Source organism: Gracilinanus agilis, chromosome 3, assembly GCF_016433145.1.
Source record: "Gracilinanus agilis isolate LMUSP501 chromosome 3, AgileGrace, whole genome shotgun sequence".
Taxonomy (NCBI): Eukaryota; Metazoa; Chordata; class Mammalia; order Didelphimorphia; family Didelphidae; genus Gracilinanus; species Gracilinanus agilis.
The window spans coordinates 607,386,530-607,405,177 of NC_058132.1; the positions used below are offsets into that span (position 1 = coordinate 607,386,530).

At 34.6% G+C, this 18,648-nt stretch overlaps 1 protein-coding gene across 1 annotated transcript in view; it reads right to left on the minus strand.

Annotated features, from left to right (window-relative positions):
* The window catches only part of ERBB4 (erb-b2 receptor tyrosine kinase 4), a 1,378,308-nt gene that overhangs the window by 400,150 nt on the left and 959,510 nt on the right, over positions 1-18,648 (minus strand). The window contains exon 5 of the mRNA XM_044670735.1: positions 14,924-14,989. Within this exon, the coding sequence (XP_044526670.1) occupies positions 14,924-14,989 (66 nt within the window). The remainder of the gene's footprint in view (positions 1-14,923; positions 14,990-18,648) is intronic.

Here is an 18,648-nt window from a genome sequence, read left to right on the forward strand (position 1 = left end):
TATTTCCCTTTTATCCCCAAATTATTGTATATTCCTTTAGTTAAAGTTTTAAGTTTGGTTATATTTATATTATCCATTGGGGTGACTAGTCTCCCAAAGGATCTCAGAGGAGAATGTGTAGCTGGAATTTTGTACCCAAGGACTATGTTCCTCAGATTTCCTTTAGTATTTCCCAGAATTCCTTTCCTCTGCATCTTTACGTAAGTCCTCATGTTTTGTTGTTAAAAGTTTCTTTAACAATGCCCTCGGAGTCTTTTTTTTTTTCCTGTTAAAGTGGCTAGAAAAATGCTCTTTCTCTCTCTTACTTTATTTTGAGTTATTAATAAATCTTATAAAAATGATACTTAGAGTATTTGGATATTTAATTTTAATCTTACAGAAGGCACTAAGAGGGAGGCAGGTATGGGAGGGAAACCCCCAGCAGAAGATGAGGTTTGAGCTGAATTTTGAAAGAAGTCAGGGAAGCCAAGAGTTAGTTGTGAGGGGGGAGAGTATTCAAGGCACAGAGGACAAAGAGGGAAAAAGCAGAGTCCATCGATGTATTACTATGTGTGAGAAATAGCAAATAGATGAGTACAACTGTACTGCAGAGTTTGCAGTGATATTGTAGGTTTCCAGTGACCCCATGATAAAGTAAGCATTTTCTGTGATGGAGGAAATAAAGATTGTTGTGTGGCACAAGGGAACATTGCTATTTATTCTCAATCTTATCCCATGACCAATTGCAACTGAAGCTTTAGTAAGTAGGAAACATTTTGAAAGTATTCATTTGAGGGATAAAGGAATAAATTTATAGATAATGATGTAAGAATAGGGAATGACTTGAATTTTCTATGAAATCTTCCTCTGCACAGAATTTGGAAGTGGTTACCAAGACTGAAAATCTTAAAGCATGCACTAGGTGATAGACTCTTCCAGATGAGGATTAGTCAGATTCTATTTGGACGTTGTAAGCTTCCTGGCCATAGCAAACCTGGAAGACCTTGTAGTGGAGGAGTTTGTAGTTTTGTATTGATTGAAAGAGTATCCACACTGATGAAATGCAGACACCTCAAGGATTGAAAAACAAAAGCAAAGAAATAAGCAAAAATAACCTAACAACAAATTTCATCTCTAAGCAGGTAAGTATTACACCTATGAGAAGTTTATCCAGTTTTTAGTTTGTAGAAGAAACGTCTTATTCATTTATAACTCATGCAGATAGTACTATGGGACAAAATGAAGGTTTTTTCAAAGTAAACATATTTAATTCCTCTGGATAGATTGATGAACTTCACATATTTTATATAAATTAAGTACCCTCCCAACCATACTCATACATCATTAAGATTGAGACACAAAACTAAAATGAACCTAAATGCACCAAGATGACTTTTGTGGCCTCCACAGTAACATTAACACATAATTACTTTGGTTTTATTAGTTTCTATCCTGACTTGAATATTATTTCATTAGCATTTTTTAGTATTTAGTATCCTTTCTTAATTACTGCATAGGGATACATTAAATACATTTTGGTGGGATTCTAACTGGCCCACTCATTTGTTTAACACACCATTAATAGTGATTGGTGAACTGAAAAAGGTAAACATTCAGAAGTTTAAGTGTTTATTGTAATGGGGTCAGGGGCTTTGAAAGCAGAATTAGGGTTTCATTATGAATATCCAAGAGCTCTCCAAGGGTGATGCTTAAAGGTTTAAAGAATCATTCACACAGGCTATCCTGTTGGGAAGATAGCTCACCTAGGGAAAGAAAATATATGAGAGAAACTTCACAATATTAGGGTAGCCTTATCAAATTGTCCTCTACCTCCATTCCCTATACACTCCCTAAAGAAAAGGACAAAGATAACATGCCTCTTTCTTCAAGTATCCAGGTACCTTACTTAGAAAACTCCCTAGAAATGAAGTGCCTACATATGAAGTCAGCTTGGTGAAGTTATTTGTTCATTCATCCTTTTTTATGAGTACCTATTTCACTGAATACTTCAAAAAGGTTTTTTATTCCACTGATGTAGATACTTTCTTTACCCAAGCCTTAATAGATGGCCAAAATAAGTTGCTATGGATAAATGCAACATGGATGCACACATGCACATACATAAAGTAATATCTATACATAAAAGTCATACTCATATATACATGCACATCCATTTATAGGTATACACACACACATGCTTTATATTGATTAGCTTGTATGAACTTAGCCAGATTAATATTTGGAGGACAAACATAAAATCCTTTTCTGGACATGCTTAGCTTAGTAGCAACTACCAGAGCTTATTGCTGGCATTGTCTTTAAGAACACTGTCTTTAAGAACTCCTTGACAAGATAATCTCTGTGACACTGAGTCACCAGATTAAAGGACCTCGATAAATGTGAATACCTTTCCTTGGCATGATAAACAAGGATGACTCCAATATCCCCCATGTCCTTCTCTATACTCTGCCTCAACATCAGTGTATGATTTATTCTAGAAATACAAATGGAGGTTTTAAAACTTCTTAAAGCACACTTGCCCTGCTTTAATGATTTTTTAGAGCAACTAAATGGATCCTAGGGAGGTAAGAGACAAAAGAAAAGTCTATACTATCTTATAAGAAAACAATTTATTTCCCTAAGAAGGATATACTGGTCTATCTGATGAATGCTGGTCTATGTGAGCCTTCCAGAGAACTAGTCTCAAAAGATCCTCAAAGAAGCCTAGGCATCAATTGTCTTCTTTAAGGATTCAGAACCGAACATATACCAAAACAGGTCTGATAGGAGATAACATCCTTCTAGACCTTACTTGGAATAAGCATGACTTTGGCCCACTAAAAGCTACAATACTAACCTCTTCTTATTTTACCTCAACACTACCAGATCCATAGACTTGACTGTTTCGCAGTTGGACGGCAACCTAAAGATCACTCAGTTCAAACCCCTCATTTTATAGATACTAGAAATGAGTGAGAATTCAATGTCACATACCAGCTAGTGGAAGAGTCAGAACTAGAACTCACTGTCTCCTGAATTCCAGGTCAGAGTTCTTTCCACTGTACAGTACAGCATCTCCATAGTTTATGTTTTCTATCACATGAGATTTTGTTTTATTCAATTTCTAATGACAATTCTTTTTTTCTCTGACAGCCAGTAATAAGACTCTTATTCTTCATATTATTGTATTTCTGACAAAAAGAATGCTTCCGTAATATATTATCTTCATTCATAGAGCTACTATTATATATTTGAGATTTTATGTGGTGATCTTATCCACATGTTCCAGGAGTTAGCATTATATTGTTTCCCATATTCTACTTGGTTGCATCTTTAACAGAGGCAACAATTAGGACTACCCTCATATGGATAGTTCACATTTGATAACACTCAAAGGCTTACAAAGTACTTTTCCTTTTTTTTTTCTTTTCACCTTGACCTTTTATTGACTTTGTGAGGCATGAACTACAGATATTATTTGGATATGGCTTAGAAAAGGGATTGGACCTGTAATTTCATTGAATTATGGAAATCTCAGGTTAGAAATTTGCCACTATCAACCCAAATCAGCACCTTCTCTATAATTTTTAATTAGAAAGAATTGCCCAGAGCTAAAGTCGTAAACATGCTGCCCACAGACTGCATTGCCCTGTCCATGTGGAACTTTCTCAAGATGGAAAATATTTTAAAAAATAAAACACAATAGAACACAGATAATATATTATTTTCTAATTCAAAATGCAATCCTGCAGGGATCATTATGCATGGTTTGCTTTAGTTTATGGTCTAGTAGTTTATGCTTTAGTAGTCCTCATGTCTAGATGACTTTTGACACCAAAGGCCTAGAACACTGAGAGTTTAAGTGATTTGCCCAGAGTCATACAGTCTAAGTTTGTGTCAGAAGAAGGACTTGAATTCAGCTCTGCCTGACTCTAAGACTAGCTCCCCATCAACTATACCATGTTTATTTTTTAAAAATTCATAATTCTTATTTAGTAAATGTAGAAATTGAAATTCAGAAAAGTTAGTTGACTTGCTGACAGGGACGTAGGGAATATGCATGGAAGATAAGAGATTCAAGTCAAGATTTTTTCTAAATCCAAATTCAATCTTATCTTTATTCTTTCAAGCTGTCTGACTTTGAACCTTAATAAAGCATAGAAACAATTCTTATTAAATACCTACTATATGTCAGGCATTACTAAACACTATACAAACATCTCATTTGATTCTCACAATCCAGGGATGTGGATGCTATTATCATCCCCATTTTAATGTTGCAAAAAGCAAGACAGAAATGAAATTACTCATCCAAGGTCTCAAATCTAATAAGTATACCAGGCTGAATAGGAACTTAGTTCTTCCTGATTCAAGGTCCAGAACTCTACTTACCATATTATCTAGCTGCCAATAGATGATTTTGGTGATATGGAAGGATGAAGTTATTGAAGATTAGAAGGCTAAAATGAAGAGGTAGGCTACTGAGTAAGATTTGGAAAAATTCCTGTATATTTTTAAAAAGAAAATAGCTATATATTCTGTATAGTTTATTTCCTCCCATTGGTAAAGTCACTCTCTGTTGCTCTCTATATGGTTCCAGAGTAGGAAATATCAGCACTTCTCAGAGTAAAAGGCATTACTAATGTGGGGATATAATGATCTGAGTTTTGGGAGAACTCTTCCCATTCTCTGGAAAGACAGTGATTTAAAGATGAAACAACAGGATAATGAGCAATGAGCTCCTTACTATATATAGCTTTAGCTTACAAACCTCCTTCAAAACTCTGGAAATGTGATAGCCACAGTTTTAAAATGCTTATGTGTATTCCTCTACCCCTAAAGGTTTATGTATTATATCATGCCTCCTAAAGTGTAAGATCATGAACTACATGTGAACTCTTGAAGCTGTGAAGGGTATAAAAATCTTATTTTATGTTCTTTTTTGATCTTCTTCAAATTCAGTATTCTATCTCCAGCTTTTTTGCCTTTTTCAAAGACTGTCTCCAATGCTTAAATTGAAGTCCCACATTATTTTTCTATTAGACTATGAAGCTCCCTTCAAGGCTTAGGTTTTCACCTCTTACTGGAAGACCTTCCTGTTCTCTCTGCTTGGGGATGCTCTTATATACTTCAAATTTTCAAATATATATTTCCCTGATTATTTGTGGCATCTTTATTCCCCTCCTCAAACACAACAGAATGGAAGCTACTTGAGGGAAGGGAATGTTTTTCATTTTGTATTTATACCACAAATAACTAGTATAATAATTTGCATGTAGTAAACACTTAAATGCTGGTTTGATTAAATTGCTTCAGATTGGAATTAATGTGGTGATATTCTTTAAATAAGAATAGCAAGTTTTCCTTGGCTTTTTAGATACTATTTCATTGCCTCATTTTCCCCATAAACCATATAGAAGAGCCAAAGATAGATGATTTTAATGGTATCATCACCATGTTATTTTTAAACATTTTTTTAAAATCTCATGATATTGCCTTTCTGTGAAGGCACAATATTTGTCAAAATTGTCTCAGAATGGCTGGTAGACTATGTAGCACTATCTACCATCTATTCCCAGGTTTAGTAAGATAGTCTAATGCTTCAGTGCAGTTGCAAATGTCTTATCTTAGATAAATGTGTCAGATATAGAATAAATGATTGCCAAACTTCTACACATTATTCGTACAATGACATTGACATGTAATGTCAGATAACATTATTAGGCCTAAGATTTAGGGAATGACTAATTAGCATTAACCTTTGGCCCTAGATAAATTCGTGGAATTCACTAAGATCCCAAGGCTATACAGTAATGATATTGTGAGTTACATTAGACTTGAATGTATCTTGTCTGATTTGTTCCTTATCACCAGCTGCTTTGTACAATTATGAAACTTTATTTAATCAATTTTACAAAGCCATGCATGATGACTAAATGAGGAACCTTAGAACTGCCTTTGAACTAGACTTCTGACACCCAGGGAAATTCTTCTTAATTAATAGGCTACAAGCATCACCAAAGTTCTTGAGACATTCAATAAATTGCCATATTCCAATAACTGTTCATGCACAGAACCCTACGGGAGAGATTATGGACTGTTTGGCAGACTCTGAATAGCACTACGGACTGAGAAGTCTCAGAACAATATTGGCAGTGTGTAAAAACTTACTAGAAATGACATGACTCCAAGCAGTCAAAGATTTTCATTTAATAATAGAGTAGAAAACTGTAATTAAATTATGTTATTATGGCAATGACATTCCCTTCCCTCTCTTTTCATTTTTCCCCATCCCCATTTCCAATGATGTAATAAAAGACAGATTAACAGACAGACAGATGGACAGACAGACACATACACACACAAAGAAAACTGAATCAAAAAGTCATTATGTCATTTGGGATTCTTTTAGAGGGTAGCATCAAACTTAAAACAAAGAGAACAGAAAAGTTATCCATTAACCTTTTGTACAGTTTTGAATTAAAAGAAAATACTCTTTGCTCTTCTTGGACAGCACCTTTTTTTTCTTCTGTTCACCCTGCTCATCTCCCATGTCTACCACCAGAAATGGTGATGATTCATTCATAGAGCTGTACTCTCCTCCATATAACTGACATGATTTTCATCCCCATGAAGTTGCTTATGCAAGAGTTCAGAAATTCTAAAATGATTGGATCATCTCATTTATATTCACTCCTGGCATTTGAATATTAGGGTGTATAATGTTCTGGGAATTCATTTCAAAATTATAAGGACATATTTTTTCTGATATAGGAGAAGCTGAGGAGAAAGGACACTGAGTTTCCCTGGCTGTCTCTTCCCAAACCACCTTAACTCCTCTTTCCACTGATTTCCATTATCTAGCAACAAAGCACCAATCAAGCCAAAATAGAAGCCTCAAAAAAATGAATGCGCCTTCTTTTAATTTGCTTTCATGTCCAAAGCCCAGGTAACTAAGTTGTTGTTTGGTTTTTGTTTTTTTTACAAGAATTTCAAACCTTCACTTTCAGTTCCTGTTTCAAATCAAGATTGAGGGTAACTATCTCAACAATAGTGGCTATAAACAAAAGATTTAATAATAGATTGAAAAGCTGAATGGAATATATTACCCAGAAGTTCACAGGAAGATCAGCCGCTTACAGGGTGACTAATTGGTAAGTGACTATATCTGGAGATATGGCTTATACATTTTTCATAGTGAAATGAGACACACTGCAGCAAACTGTAAAGAGATGGCCTTTGAGCCATGAAAACCTGGTTTCAATACAACTTCTGATACTTACTGTTTGACCTGGGGCAAGTATGAAAGGACCAGTATCTACCATACAGAGTGAGATCTCTTCCTGCAACATGGGTCAGGCTAAAAGAGGCTTCAAGTCTTACTTGGTCTGGGGGGTTCAGAAGTTTCCAGCTGTATTTCCTTTGCTTCATGGTAGCTGCAGGTAGTGTTAACATGTCTTCCTGGTGATTTTGGGCAAGGAAAGCCCACCCCCTTGAATCTGAGTACTTTGGAACTTGGTGGGTATCTGCAGATGATGCAAGTCCTACACTCTGCCTTACTGACCATATTCATTTCTATATGGAGAAAAGGTGAGAGGTGTCTAGTGAAGCTAAATATTACTATTGCCTTCTTGTGAATTCTTGCTATGTGAAGGCTAAGTAAAATTTTGTTATTCAGAGATCTATGGGTGCCTCATTTCATCCCACTATGAGTCAAAACTAAGAAGAGACTGGCATCATGCCCATTCCAAATAGCATGTTATTTAATCTCAGTATTCAAGGCAACTCTCTAAAACTATAAATTCTAGAGAGAGTACATAGTTTGACTTGGTACATGGAGTTTTTTCATTCAGAGAAGTAACTAATCCTGAATATACTTTGGGTAAAATGATGAAATGGATGAAATGAATCCCTAAAATAATGAAATCATTGGTCCAAGTCTCTGACTCTTTCAGAAATCTCATTAAGTCAACTACATGTAGATGATCCATTCATTTTCAGGTCCATTGTTTAAAAAAGTCACTCTAACAATTACCACTTCTCCTTCTGGAATAGAGAATAAATGATCCAGTATAATCCATCACCATTTTATGGAAAAACAAAGGAAGATATACTTCAAACTAAAAATTATATTATCTAATAAATGGAATTCTCTCATCCTCTCAATAGCTTTGCTTTCTTTAGTTGTAATAGTCTCTCAATTCCACCCATGCATGTTCTGCCAAGGCCAAAGACAATATTGGGTATTTCCCATGAAACTTTCAAACATTATTCTGTTTTACAAAGATTTTCCTGAAGCTCATCTCTTATAAATCTTATCCTCTCTCTGGTACATTTTGGCATTTTAATGATTTCTTTTCACCTGTTCTTTATTTCCTTGAACTCTTCCAAGTTTCTGTTAAAAAAGAACATACCTAGAAGTTGATCAGTATCGCAAAATAAGTTATCAATATATTATGTGTTGTATGGACTTGAATTGTTTCATGTCCATATATGTACCAAAAAAGACAACTAGACAGTGTATATAGCCTGAACAGAAATAATAATCTTTCCTTGGTGGAACAACAATAACATTTTCTGGGAGAAGAGCAAAGAAGCCCATGAATGATGGGCATTTCTCCATAAGTATGAAACAAAATCATCTAGGCTTTTTCAATCATTAGGTATAGTAATTAAAGTGCAATGAATGTAATAGCCAATTTATAATAGAATTATTATTGCCTTAGGAAATTTTTATTTTCTTTAGAATAGGTCAGTTTTTGTTTACTTTTTATTTTTTCCATTTTTTTAAACTCAGGTTTAGTTTCAGTTTCAGAAAAGCATTCAATTAATGAGTACATTGTAATGTTTCCCTTAATTTTACAATATGTCAAGAAACCATAAATCCACAAGGAAAAAAATGGGAAATAACTGAAATCAATAAGGAAAGCTTATGAACATGCAAAGTTATTAGTGAAATACAAGGATGTTAATTAAAGATACTGGCTTTTTGCAAAGGCTCTATGTTACCCTGATTGATCTTGGCTGCTGGTTCAGCTCTTTCTCTCTTGCCCATTAGCTCTTGCTTGCTTTTCACTGCCCTAATTGGATATTTACTGCATCGGCACCTTCTTTTAAACAACATTTGTTGCACAAAGACTGTAAATACAATTATGCTTTAGACAAATGATACATGTACAAATATATGTTTGCATAAATAGCTTATTGTTTTTGTAATTTGGCATTGGAACTTTTACAGATCTACATGAGACTTTTTGCATTTCATGGAAATGCTTTATAATTTTTCTGTATGAACTCTCTTACTTTTCTTTTGAATTAAAAATCCTTCTTTAAAAGTAGTTGTAAAAACACTTTAGATAAAATGCTATGCCCCAAACTTTAAATACGGTTAAAAAATTAGTAGGAGAAATGATTGTTTAAAAATTTAATATACAAATCAAAATCAAAAAGGCCTCAGTTTTATAAGCCCAAAGCACAAAATTTGTGAAGAATCCAGAAAATAATTTTCTTCCTTCACAAACGATGAATTATTGTGGAAAATGATGGCATTCTGAATTTTTTCCATAATAATCTTTAAGCCCTGTATAGAAACAACTTCTCCAAAGTTTTTGTATAGATCGTTTCATTGTACATGGTCAAGTATAGAAATTGCCAAAAAGCATTTTACTGAAACTAGAATAAACTATAGTATCTCCATTCACCTCTCTATATCTACTAAATAACACTGTTATTCAATTTTCAATTGGAAAATAAGAAATTAAACTGTTTTCCTTGGAGCGAAAAAAGAGGCATACTTATCAAAATGATGAAGGGACAGTTTTGATCAATAAGAATGTATATTGAAGGGAGCAAATAATGCCAGAAATTTAGATTCAGTGAATAAGTGAAAATGAATAATATTGATAAGTACTATACCAAGCTAAAATAATGACTTCCAATAAATGTGTTAATTGCATTCACTTTAAAGGCAGATTATCCCTTAATTATGTTTCATGAAAGGATATTTGGACATGTATCTATCTATAAATGTATGATTTTTTTTCACCTTAGAGCAGAAATATATATTCATATATATTTGAGTGTGTGTGTTTGTATTTCTTGGTAAAAAAAATGTACTTCAAAAAACTTAAATTAACTTTATTTCTATCTGGTCATGTCGATATTCTTTGGCCTAATCACATCCCCCCTACATTACTCTATTACCTTTTGAGTCATCCATATTTTTTTTTGTAATTATACAATTCTACAAGTCAGCCCTATAACAACATTATGAGAATAAGGTTGCTAAAAACATATTCTTTGATGTCAGGGAGACAATATAGAATTGCTGAAAGCCCTATACAGTTCCCTAAACATAAGCCATACTGTTATCTTCCATATTTATACATACATATATATTATTATATATTATATGCATAATACATGTATTATACATTATACATTGCTGATGGACTAGTGTAATGAATTTGTCAAATAGCTACAGATCAGAATTTAAGTAACAAATATTCCTTACCCAGAGCAATTAAATGGCATAGTGGATAGAGTCTAGTCAAGAAGACAAGTTTAAATCTAGTGTCCCATACATATTAGCTGGATGACCCTGGACAAGTCATTTAATCCTATTTGCCTCTGTTTCCTCATCTATAAAATGAGCTGAAGAAGGAAAATAGTGAAATACTCTATTATCTTTGCCAAGAAAACCCCAAATAGGGTTAGTAAGAGTCAGATAAACAACTGAAAATTACTGAGCAACATTCCTTATCTATCTTTTCCCCTTCTTAGAGTATTAAATCTATCTTTTTTGAATACCCATAGATCCCACGGAGATAACACTATTTTCTGAGCTGTAGCGAATCAGTATCAACTAATCTATTAGAAGAAGTATCTGGAATAATTTATCATCTCAAGAAAATTTCACTTCCAACTTACTTCTGGATAGGATATCCTTTTTGGAAGTAGCCAGTCTTAGGGTGAGCATACATCTCCCTCTTTTATGTATAATTTGATATCACGAATCAGAACATTAAACAAAACTATATCTTTATTTGTATCTATGAAGAAATATTAAATGATCCTAACATGCACAAATGAGGCATTTTTTGGAAAATATCTAGGCTGAAGAATATTACCAACAGTGATTTGTATCTAAGAAGGGGAATAAAAGCCATTCAAAATTGTGCATAAGAAAGTATGGATGGGTTGTGATCATCACCATTGAAGGCAATACTCTCATCACTAAGATTTCAGATCAAATGAAGTAAAATTATATATGTATATATAAATACACATGTGTATATATGTATATATGTACATATAAGAGTTTTAAAGAATGAAATATATATATATATTTGTATATATATATATATACATATATATAAATAACTGTATAATTAGAATTCTCTCCCCAGAAGCTCTTTCCCAGATTCCCATGTTCCTTCCCCCATTACATGGCAATGTAGGGAGGATATAAGTTTTGTGTAGCCCCGCCTCTTGCTCTCTTCTCCCTGAAATGCTACTGATGGAGATGAGGTGAGGTGAGAGGCAGGAGAACTTTATTCAGGTATTTTTTACTCAGGTTTTTACTTTTGTTCTCTTTATTTCTACTTCAAGTGATTATTAATAAACTTTATAAAACATAATAGTTGGAGTTATTGAATATTAATTTTAATTTTACATAACATAATAATTAAATGATACTTTTAAGAGTAGTAGTTTGGAAATTTATGAGCATGTAGCCAACAAACCACATCTACTGCTGAATTTAAAAAAAATCATTACCTAATATTAATAATAACAAATATTCGAAATTTATATAAGTAATACGATTTTTATAGAGGAGTAATCAAAGCTGAGATTTGGTTTCACACATACATGGTGACAGGGCCAGGTTTTGAATTGGTGATAATTTTAAAGAACTACTAACTACTACTTTGATAGGTGACACATTTTCCCTCCATTATAATGCAGTGTTTAGCTAGCATGACACAGCTCCTAAGAGTACAAAAGGCATATGTGAGATGAAACAACAAGCATGTCTGACAATAGGAGACCTTATAAAGCTAGGCTGATAGTGTGCTTAAAGATAAAAGGGCAAGCAGGAACTATTTTAAATGAGATAAGGGGGCTTCATATATCTTGCTGGCCCTGAGATAACTTTGTTCCTTTCATCATCATTATTGATTTCTCAAGGCTTAGCCACCCTCATATCAGCACCCAGAAGGCTCAGATCTTGGGGCTCAGTTCTTACCAATGGAGAGTTGTCACTCTTAAGCTAAAGGAATAACTAAGCCTACAGCATAACATGCAAAGGCTTCAGACTTCAGTTCCACTGATAAGTTTTCCTCTGTCTGACATGAGTACATTAATCCACTGAATCAATTTACTTAAGCTGTGCTGTATAACAAGGTGTGCCATGACTTTCCCCACCTTAAACATTTCGTGCTATTAGAGTCACAAGTCCACAGGAGGCGCAGCTTCTAGTTTTGATCAAAAGCCTGATACAAACCCTTGGCAACTGGACAAAGGATACATTCTTCAATAAGATTTAAATAGGGATATGGCCTCTCTAATGTCAAATGAGCATTGAGGAGAAAGATGTTAAATAGCATCATAAAGCCATTTTCCTCTGCTGATTTTCAGGTGGGATCTAAAACTCCAAATGCATTACAGGCTTTTGGTCTCCACAGATGTCCAATTTACTCTAATCTTCACACAAAGCCCATAACTTAGTGTGATCTCTAGCATATAGCACCAGAAATAAATCCAATTTAAAGCAATCTCCACCAATGTTGTTCCAAAAGTTCTTGTCACTGACTGGCCCATCACCAGCAACAAAAGCAGTGCCTGCATTAATCACATTTCACTTGGTCTTGGATGGTGTTTCAGTGGAAACTTTATAAAGGCACCACTATTTGCAAATATGTTAAAAATGAAGAAGGGTTACCCCAGAGGGAACAGTTGCTAATCTTTAAGTGCTTTGGAGGGAAAAACAGCAAAGTGTGAGATATTTAAATTATTCAGCAGAGGATCAAGACTAACCTCAGCTTGCAGACCAAGTGTACAAATTAAGTCACAAAGCCTTTTCATTGCCAAGGCTGGCTCTGCCAGATTTGAGGGTGATTATCTCTAGCAAATTGTAGGAATACTCCTACTTTCAATTTCAGGTTCTGCTAATTCTACAAATCACTTTCATTTTCCTTCTCTAAAATTTCTGTTTCCCTTCATATCTCAGCTCATTTCCTAAATGTTGTAAAACCCTGGAGGTAGTTGGATTTTTGTTTACCAACCATTTTCATTCAGGCCAAGATGTTTTCATTGGGCTCTCTCCTCTTCACTTCTCTAGCCCACTAACAAGACATCCATTATCAGAGCCTTGTTTTCCCCACGACTCAGCACATTTGTCATTTGCCACTGCTCTTTACCAGCAACTGACACACAAGATATTTCCTGCTTCATTTTCAGTATCAGAAAGAGATACCTCTTGGAAGATGTCATTTCCTTGACCCTGATAAAGGTTGAAACAAGTAATCCATCCTCAACTTTATTATCTTTTCTTCTTCTGAACTTCCAGAGCACCATATTGTACCTATGGCGAATGCTTGCTTCTGGTGCAGTCTACTTGCTTCCACACTCTTACACTTCAGATAAAAATGGTCTTTTTGCTCTTTCTCAGACACAAGATTTGATTTCCCATCTCTACACCTCTGCATAACCTAATTCCCATATCTGGAATGGTCTTCCTTCTCACTTTCACCTCTAATGTCTAGAGGCTCCTTCAAAGGCAGTTCGCATATCTTCTAATATATGAAGTTTTTCCCAATCCTCATGGATGCTGGTATCTCAGTCTCTACTTCCAGATACACACCCTGAACCTGCCCTGTTTTGTGCTATATGCATTTTCTTTCTACTTAAATAGGTACCTGTTACACCCTTCATTTTACCATAACTTACAAGTTATTTTCTTTCATAATAAAAGATTCTGAAATTCCTTTATCCAGTAATAACTTCCTATTATTCCATATCTCTCTCTGCTTCATTCATCATTTTTTATCTCCTCATTACTTCATCTCCATCCACTCTTCCTCAAAACTCTTCCTTTTTTACTTCTTTTGCAACATTTGACAATGCTGATTATGCTTTCCTCCCGGATTCCTCTCATTTTTTCCAGGTCAGCACCCTTGCCACTGATTTCTTAGTTTCCTTTCTTCCCCATTTCGATTTATTTTTCATTCATTATTTAATTTAGCTCTCTGTGTTTCTCTACTCAAATTCGTTACCTCTTTGTTCTCAAGCTGTTGCCCTGATCTCCCCTCCCTTTCAAAATGTGCTACTAAACTGGCTGTATCTTCCCTTACTTCCCTGATAAGGCATAGTAGGTTTAGCGAATTACACTAAGTAGAGAGCTCATCCTTGAAATAAGATCATAGTTGCTTGCCTGTTGTTTCCCTTACAGAACTATGAGCTCTGTGAGAGCAGGTAATATTTTTGTGTTTCTTTTATATCTTGAGTGCCTGGATTATAGAAGGTGCTTAATAAATTCGTGTTGTCTTGAGATCACAGATTCAGCCAATTATTTGTTCAGAGTAAAAAGAAAAAAGCAATACATTGGTGCTCTGTCATAAAGGTCCCTAGTACTACCACAAATTTTCCAATAGTATGATGTTACTCTTCTGCTAACATTCACCCTCTGAAAGGATAACTAAAATATCTGTAATTTTATGTCTGATATCGTTAATTCACACAATAGAAAAAAAAAACCAAGTTAGGATGTTATTTCTTTTACTTAAAGAAATAGGTATCATTCTATAATGAAAAAAAGTACTGCAATGGGACACATGCTATGCTTTCCTATGCCATAGGACAACAGAAAAATATGAAATGAGTATTTTGATTCTCCTCTTTCTTTCTTTCTTTTCTTTTTTTTTTTCAAGTATCAATGACTTACGGCTCTGGCAGTGATGCTCTGTGGGTCCCCAACATCGACCAGTGCAAGACTTGTGGCACCTCCCACCTACAGGACAGAAGAAAAAGTATGTAAATTAAAATCTTTCAATTCTTGACCAGGAGTGATCATTCAAGGAAAACGACTTTCACTCCTTTATGAGAATCTTTATGCGGCACTAGAGTTGAAACATTGCCCATAAAAAGTCCACTTAAAAAGGAAGGCCTGAATGTCAAATATATATGGTATTGGAGCACCATCTTGTAGTGTTTGAAAACCTCCCATCATTTTATATAAAACCAACAAAAAGATTGAATTTGTGGAATTTCATGCAAGTCCTTTTAAGGGGAGAAAAGGAAGGAAGTACATGAAACAAGTTTTCACTTTGTTTAACAGAGCTGCCCTGGATCTTTTGGGGAGTTCTATATCTAATACTAACTCCCAGTCAGGGGAGATGAAATTAATATTCAAATAAGCATGCTGAAAACTATACAGACATTAATAATATATTCTAAGAAATATGCTTCTTAGAAGAAAAAGTTCTAAGCATAATCTTTTACTTCTTTATGTACTAAGATATTCTCACATGTGTTTTTTAAAATCCAACAGTCTATAAAATCTAATTTAGCTTGCAGAATTTGATGTGGGACCTTCCCCATTTACAAATGTGCCCTTTATCCCTCTCAACTGTTTTTTTCCCCTTATGAGCATGTTATTACAAGCATTTGCTGACAGCAAATAGACAGCTTCCAAAAAGGCAGATTCAAATGAGAACTCAATGGATAGAAGAAAAAATAAAGCTGAAGACATTAAATTTCTTTAAAACCTGTTTGTTTTTTTGTTTGTTGTAACCTGTAGCTTGGTGGTGCAAAGGACAGAGTACCAGGCCTGGTGTCAGAAGACTTATCTTCCATAAGTTCAACTTTTGCCTCAGGCATTTACAAGTTATGTAACATTAGACAAAGCACTTAACAGTTTTTGCCTCAGGTTCCTCATTTATAAAACGAGCTGCAGAAGGAAATAGCAGACCACTCTAATCTTTGCCGAGATAGTACAAAATAGGTTCCAAAAGAGTTGGACACAACTGAAAATAACTGAACAATAACAAATCTGATTTCTTCAGGCTCTCTGTCATAATAATATGGACAATGAACACTTAAGATAGACTTCACCAGTTCATGAATTACTAGAGGTGAAAGGGGCCTTAGAGATGATATTGTCAGAAACCCCCATCTCAGAGATGAAGAAATGAGACCCACAGAAGTTCATAAGCTCACAAATTGAGACTTGAAAAAGACCTAAGAAGCCATCTAGTCCTGACCCCTCATTTTATAAAGAAGGAAACTGTGACCCCAAAATGCTAACTTACTTTTGTCCAAAGTCAGAGAGTTAGTAAGCCTCAGAAAAGAGATTTAAATGCAGATTCTCTGAATCCAGGCAAATGCTGTCCACTGTTCCATCCTGCTTTCCATTCACTTGTCCAAAGTGACAGTGAAGTAGGAGCAATAATGGGATATAAATCTCAGTCTTAGAATCCCTTTAATATATTTTGAATTTATATTCCACTATATAAAGCTTCCTTTTACTTATTTGTAAGGTAAAACCAAGTCTATGTGGAATTTTTGAGAGCTTTCCTACCCCATTTTATTCTCTATAGTCAGTTTTAAAAGAGAAGATATTTAGTGGATAGATGCTGTAACATTAACTATATAGCCATTCATTTTTTTGAAAAGGGTAGATATGACACAGACATTAGGCTACAGTCTCATTTTAATTTAAGAACTATGGTCTTTTTAAATTTAAATTACAAATAATTTATTTTTCTCTCCCATAAGCCTCTTCCTCACAGGAAAAATAATGTATTGGTTAACAAATTATAAAAAGTAGCTAGTGTGTGTATTCAAAAACATTAATTTCCCTACTGACCATGTCCAAAAATTGGTCACATTCTGCTCCTTTAATCCATCTCCTTTCTGAAAGAATGTAAAAATTCTTCAACTTGGAAGACCTAACAACCTGATCCACTACCACATTTTTTGTTCATATGTGTCTATTTGAACTTATCTAAGTCAAAAGGCTGTTGATAAAACTCTCTAGCTCTCTACATAAACACACAAGTTTTCACCTAGCTCCTCCTACATCCTTCTACTCAGCTAGATATGGATGACATTACTGATTAGGTTATACAGTAATTATATGTACTGTATTCCAGCCACCTTTATAAAAGCATTGGATCCTTGCTATATTACAGTTCATTTAAGGCAATTATGCCTGTGAAGTGCTATTGCTGACATCATCGGCATATAATTTCCTGTCACTCTTTGCCATCTGTTTATTTAGATCACAAACACATTATAACTACATAATGCAAACTCATTCTGGCTGACAGGAAAAGGGCTCCATCTGGCATGAATAATATAACTTTAATCAGTAATAACGATAATTATTATTAAGAACCTACTGGAGTTCTTTTGTATAAGGCTAATAAATCTAAATTGATTTATAACAGCGGAAATTAGAAAAGACTGTGAGGAAAAACAGAAAAGGCTGGAAACTTTTCATGGCACAAAACTTTTTTTTAAAATGAGAAAATAGCTAGTGTGGGGTTTAATGGGTGCCTTGTTTCTCTAGAAGTGCTAAAATCCATTAAATCGACCCATTAAGTGGTCTGTTAATTGCAGATTTCTGAAGCAGGGGATGATCTGTCATTTATTCTATGGCTTTTTGATCTACATTTGAGCTAATAAAACATTTAGTTTTGTTCTTTATGGCCAAAACACTATATATGGATGGGGATACCAGAAGGTTAGATTTAGATCAGGTGTCCTACTCGCTCACCCTTCTTTTTCCATTCATCCCCCCCTTAACAAGTCCTTTTAAAGTTCCCAGTCTTGTGAGTCTCTCTTCATACCTCCAAATCCCCATGATTTTTATGGGGAAAATATTTCTTTCTCTCTTTCAAAGCCAATGGGACCAGTTGTGTGTGTGTGTGTGTGTGTGTGTGTGTGTGTGTGTGTGTGTGTGTGTGTGTGTGTGTGTTTTAAAGAAACTTGGTAAAAAGCCATTTAACACTTCCTAAGTCCTAACCCCTTTGAAGGTAAGTGTTCAAGCATCTTCAGAGTCATTTTTAAAGAACTAAAATGTGTCCATTCCGTATTATAGGCTTTCATTGGGACACCTCAGGGGATTATTTGCATTTATATAGAGATATTTTACAGTACCCCAAGGAAAAGCATGTCAGTCTCCTTCCCTCATTGGGAATAGTGTTGGCATTTTTCCTTTTCCGCTTTCCTCAACTGCACAGGCAAAGTAGGGAAGTAAGCATGTGCTCAGCACATTTCTAAATTAAATGATCACACTTAGAGGACCACGTATTCAACATTCTCAAATAAAATATACTTCAGCACACTGTCATTCTGAAACAGTAGCATCTGGAAGATTTCAACAGCAATAGGGAATCCCTCTTTTCCAATTGTGTTGTTTGAGAATGGCTGTGTTATGACCATCACAATTTCTTCCTAGATCTAGTGCCTCTAACTCTCAAAAGAGATTAGTACAGTGATCTTCATAGGAAGAATGAAATGGATTAACAGTGTCAGCTAACAAGATCTTATATGTATTCCAAAAAGTAGTCCACTGTGTTAACTTACCAGTAGTACATAGATCATGGAAAAACATTGAAGACAGATAGGAATCTGGGCATAAAATTTAATTGATAAAGAAATAAA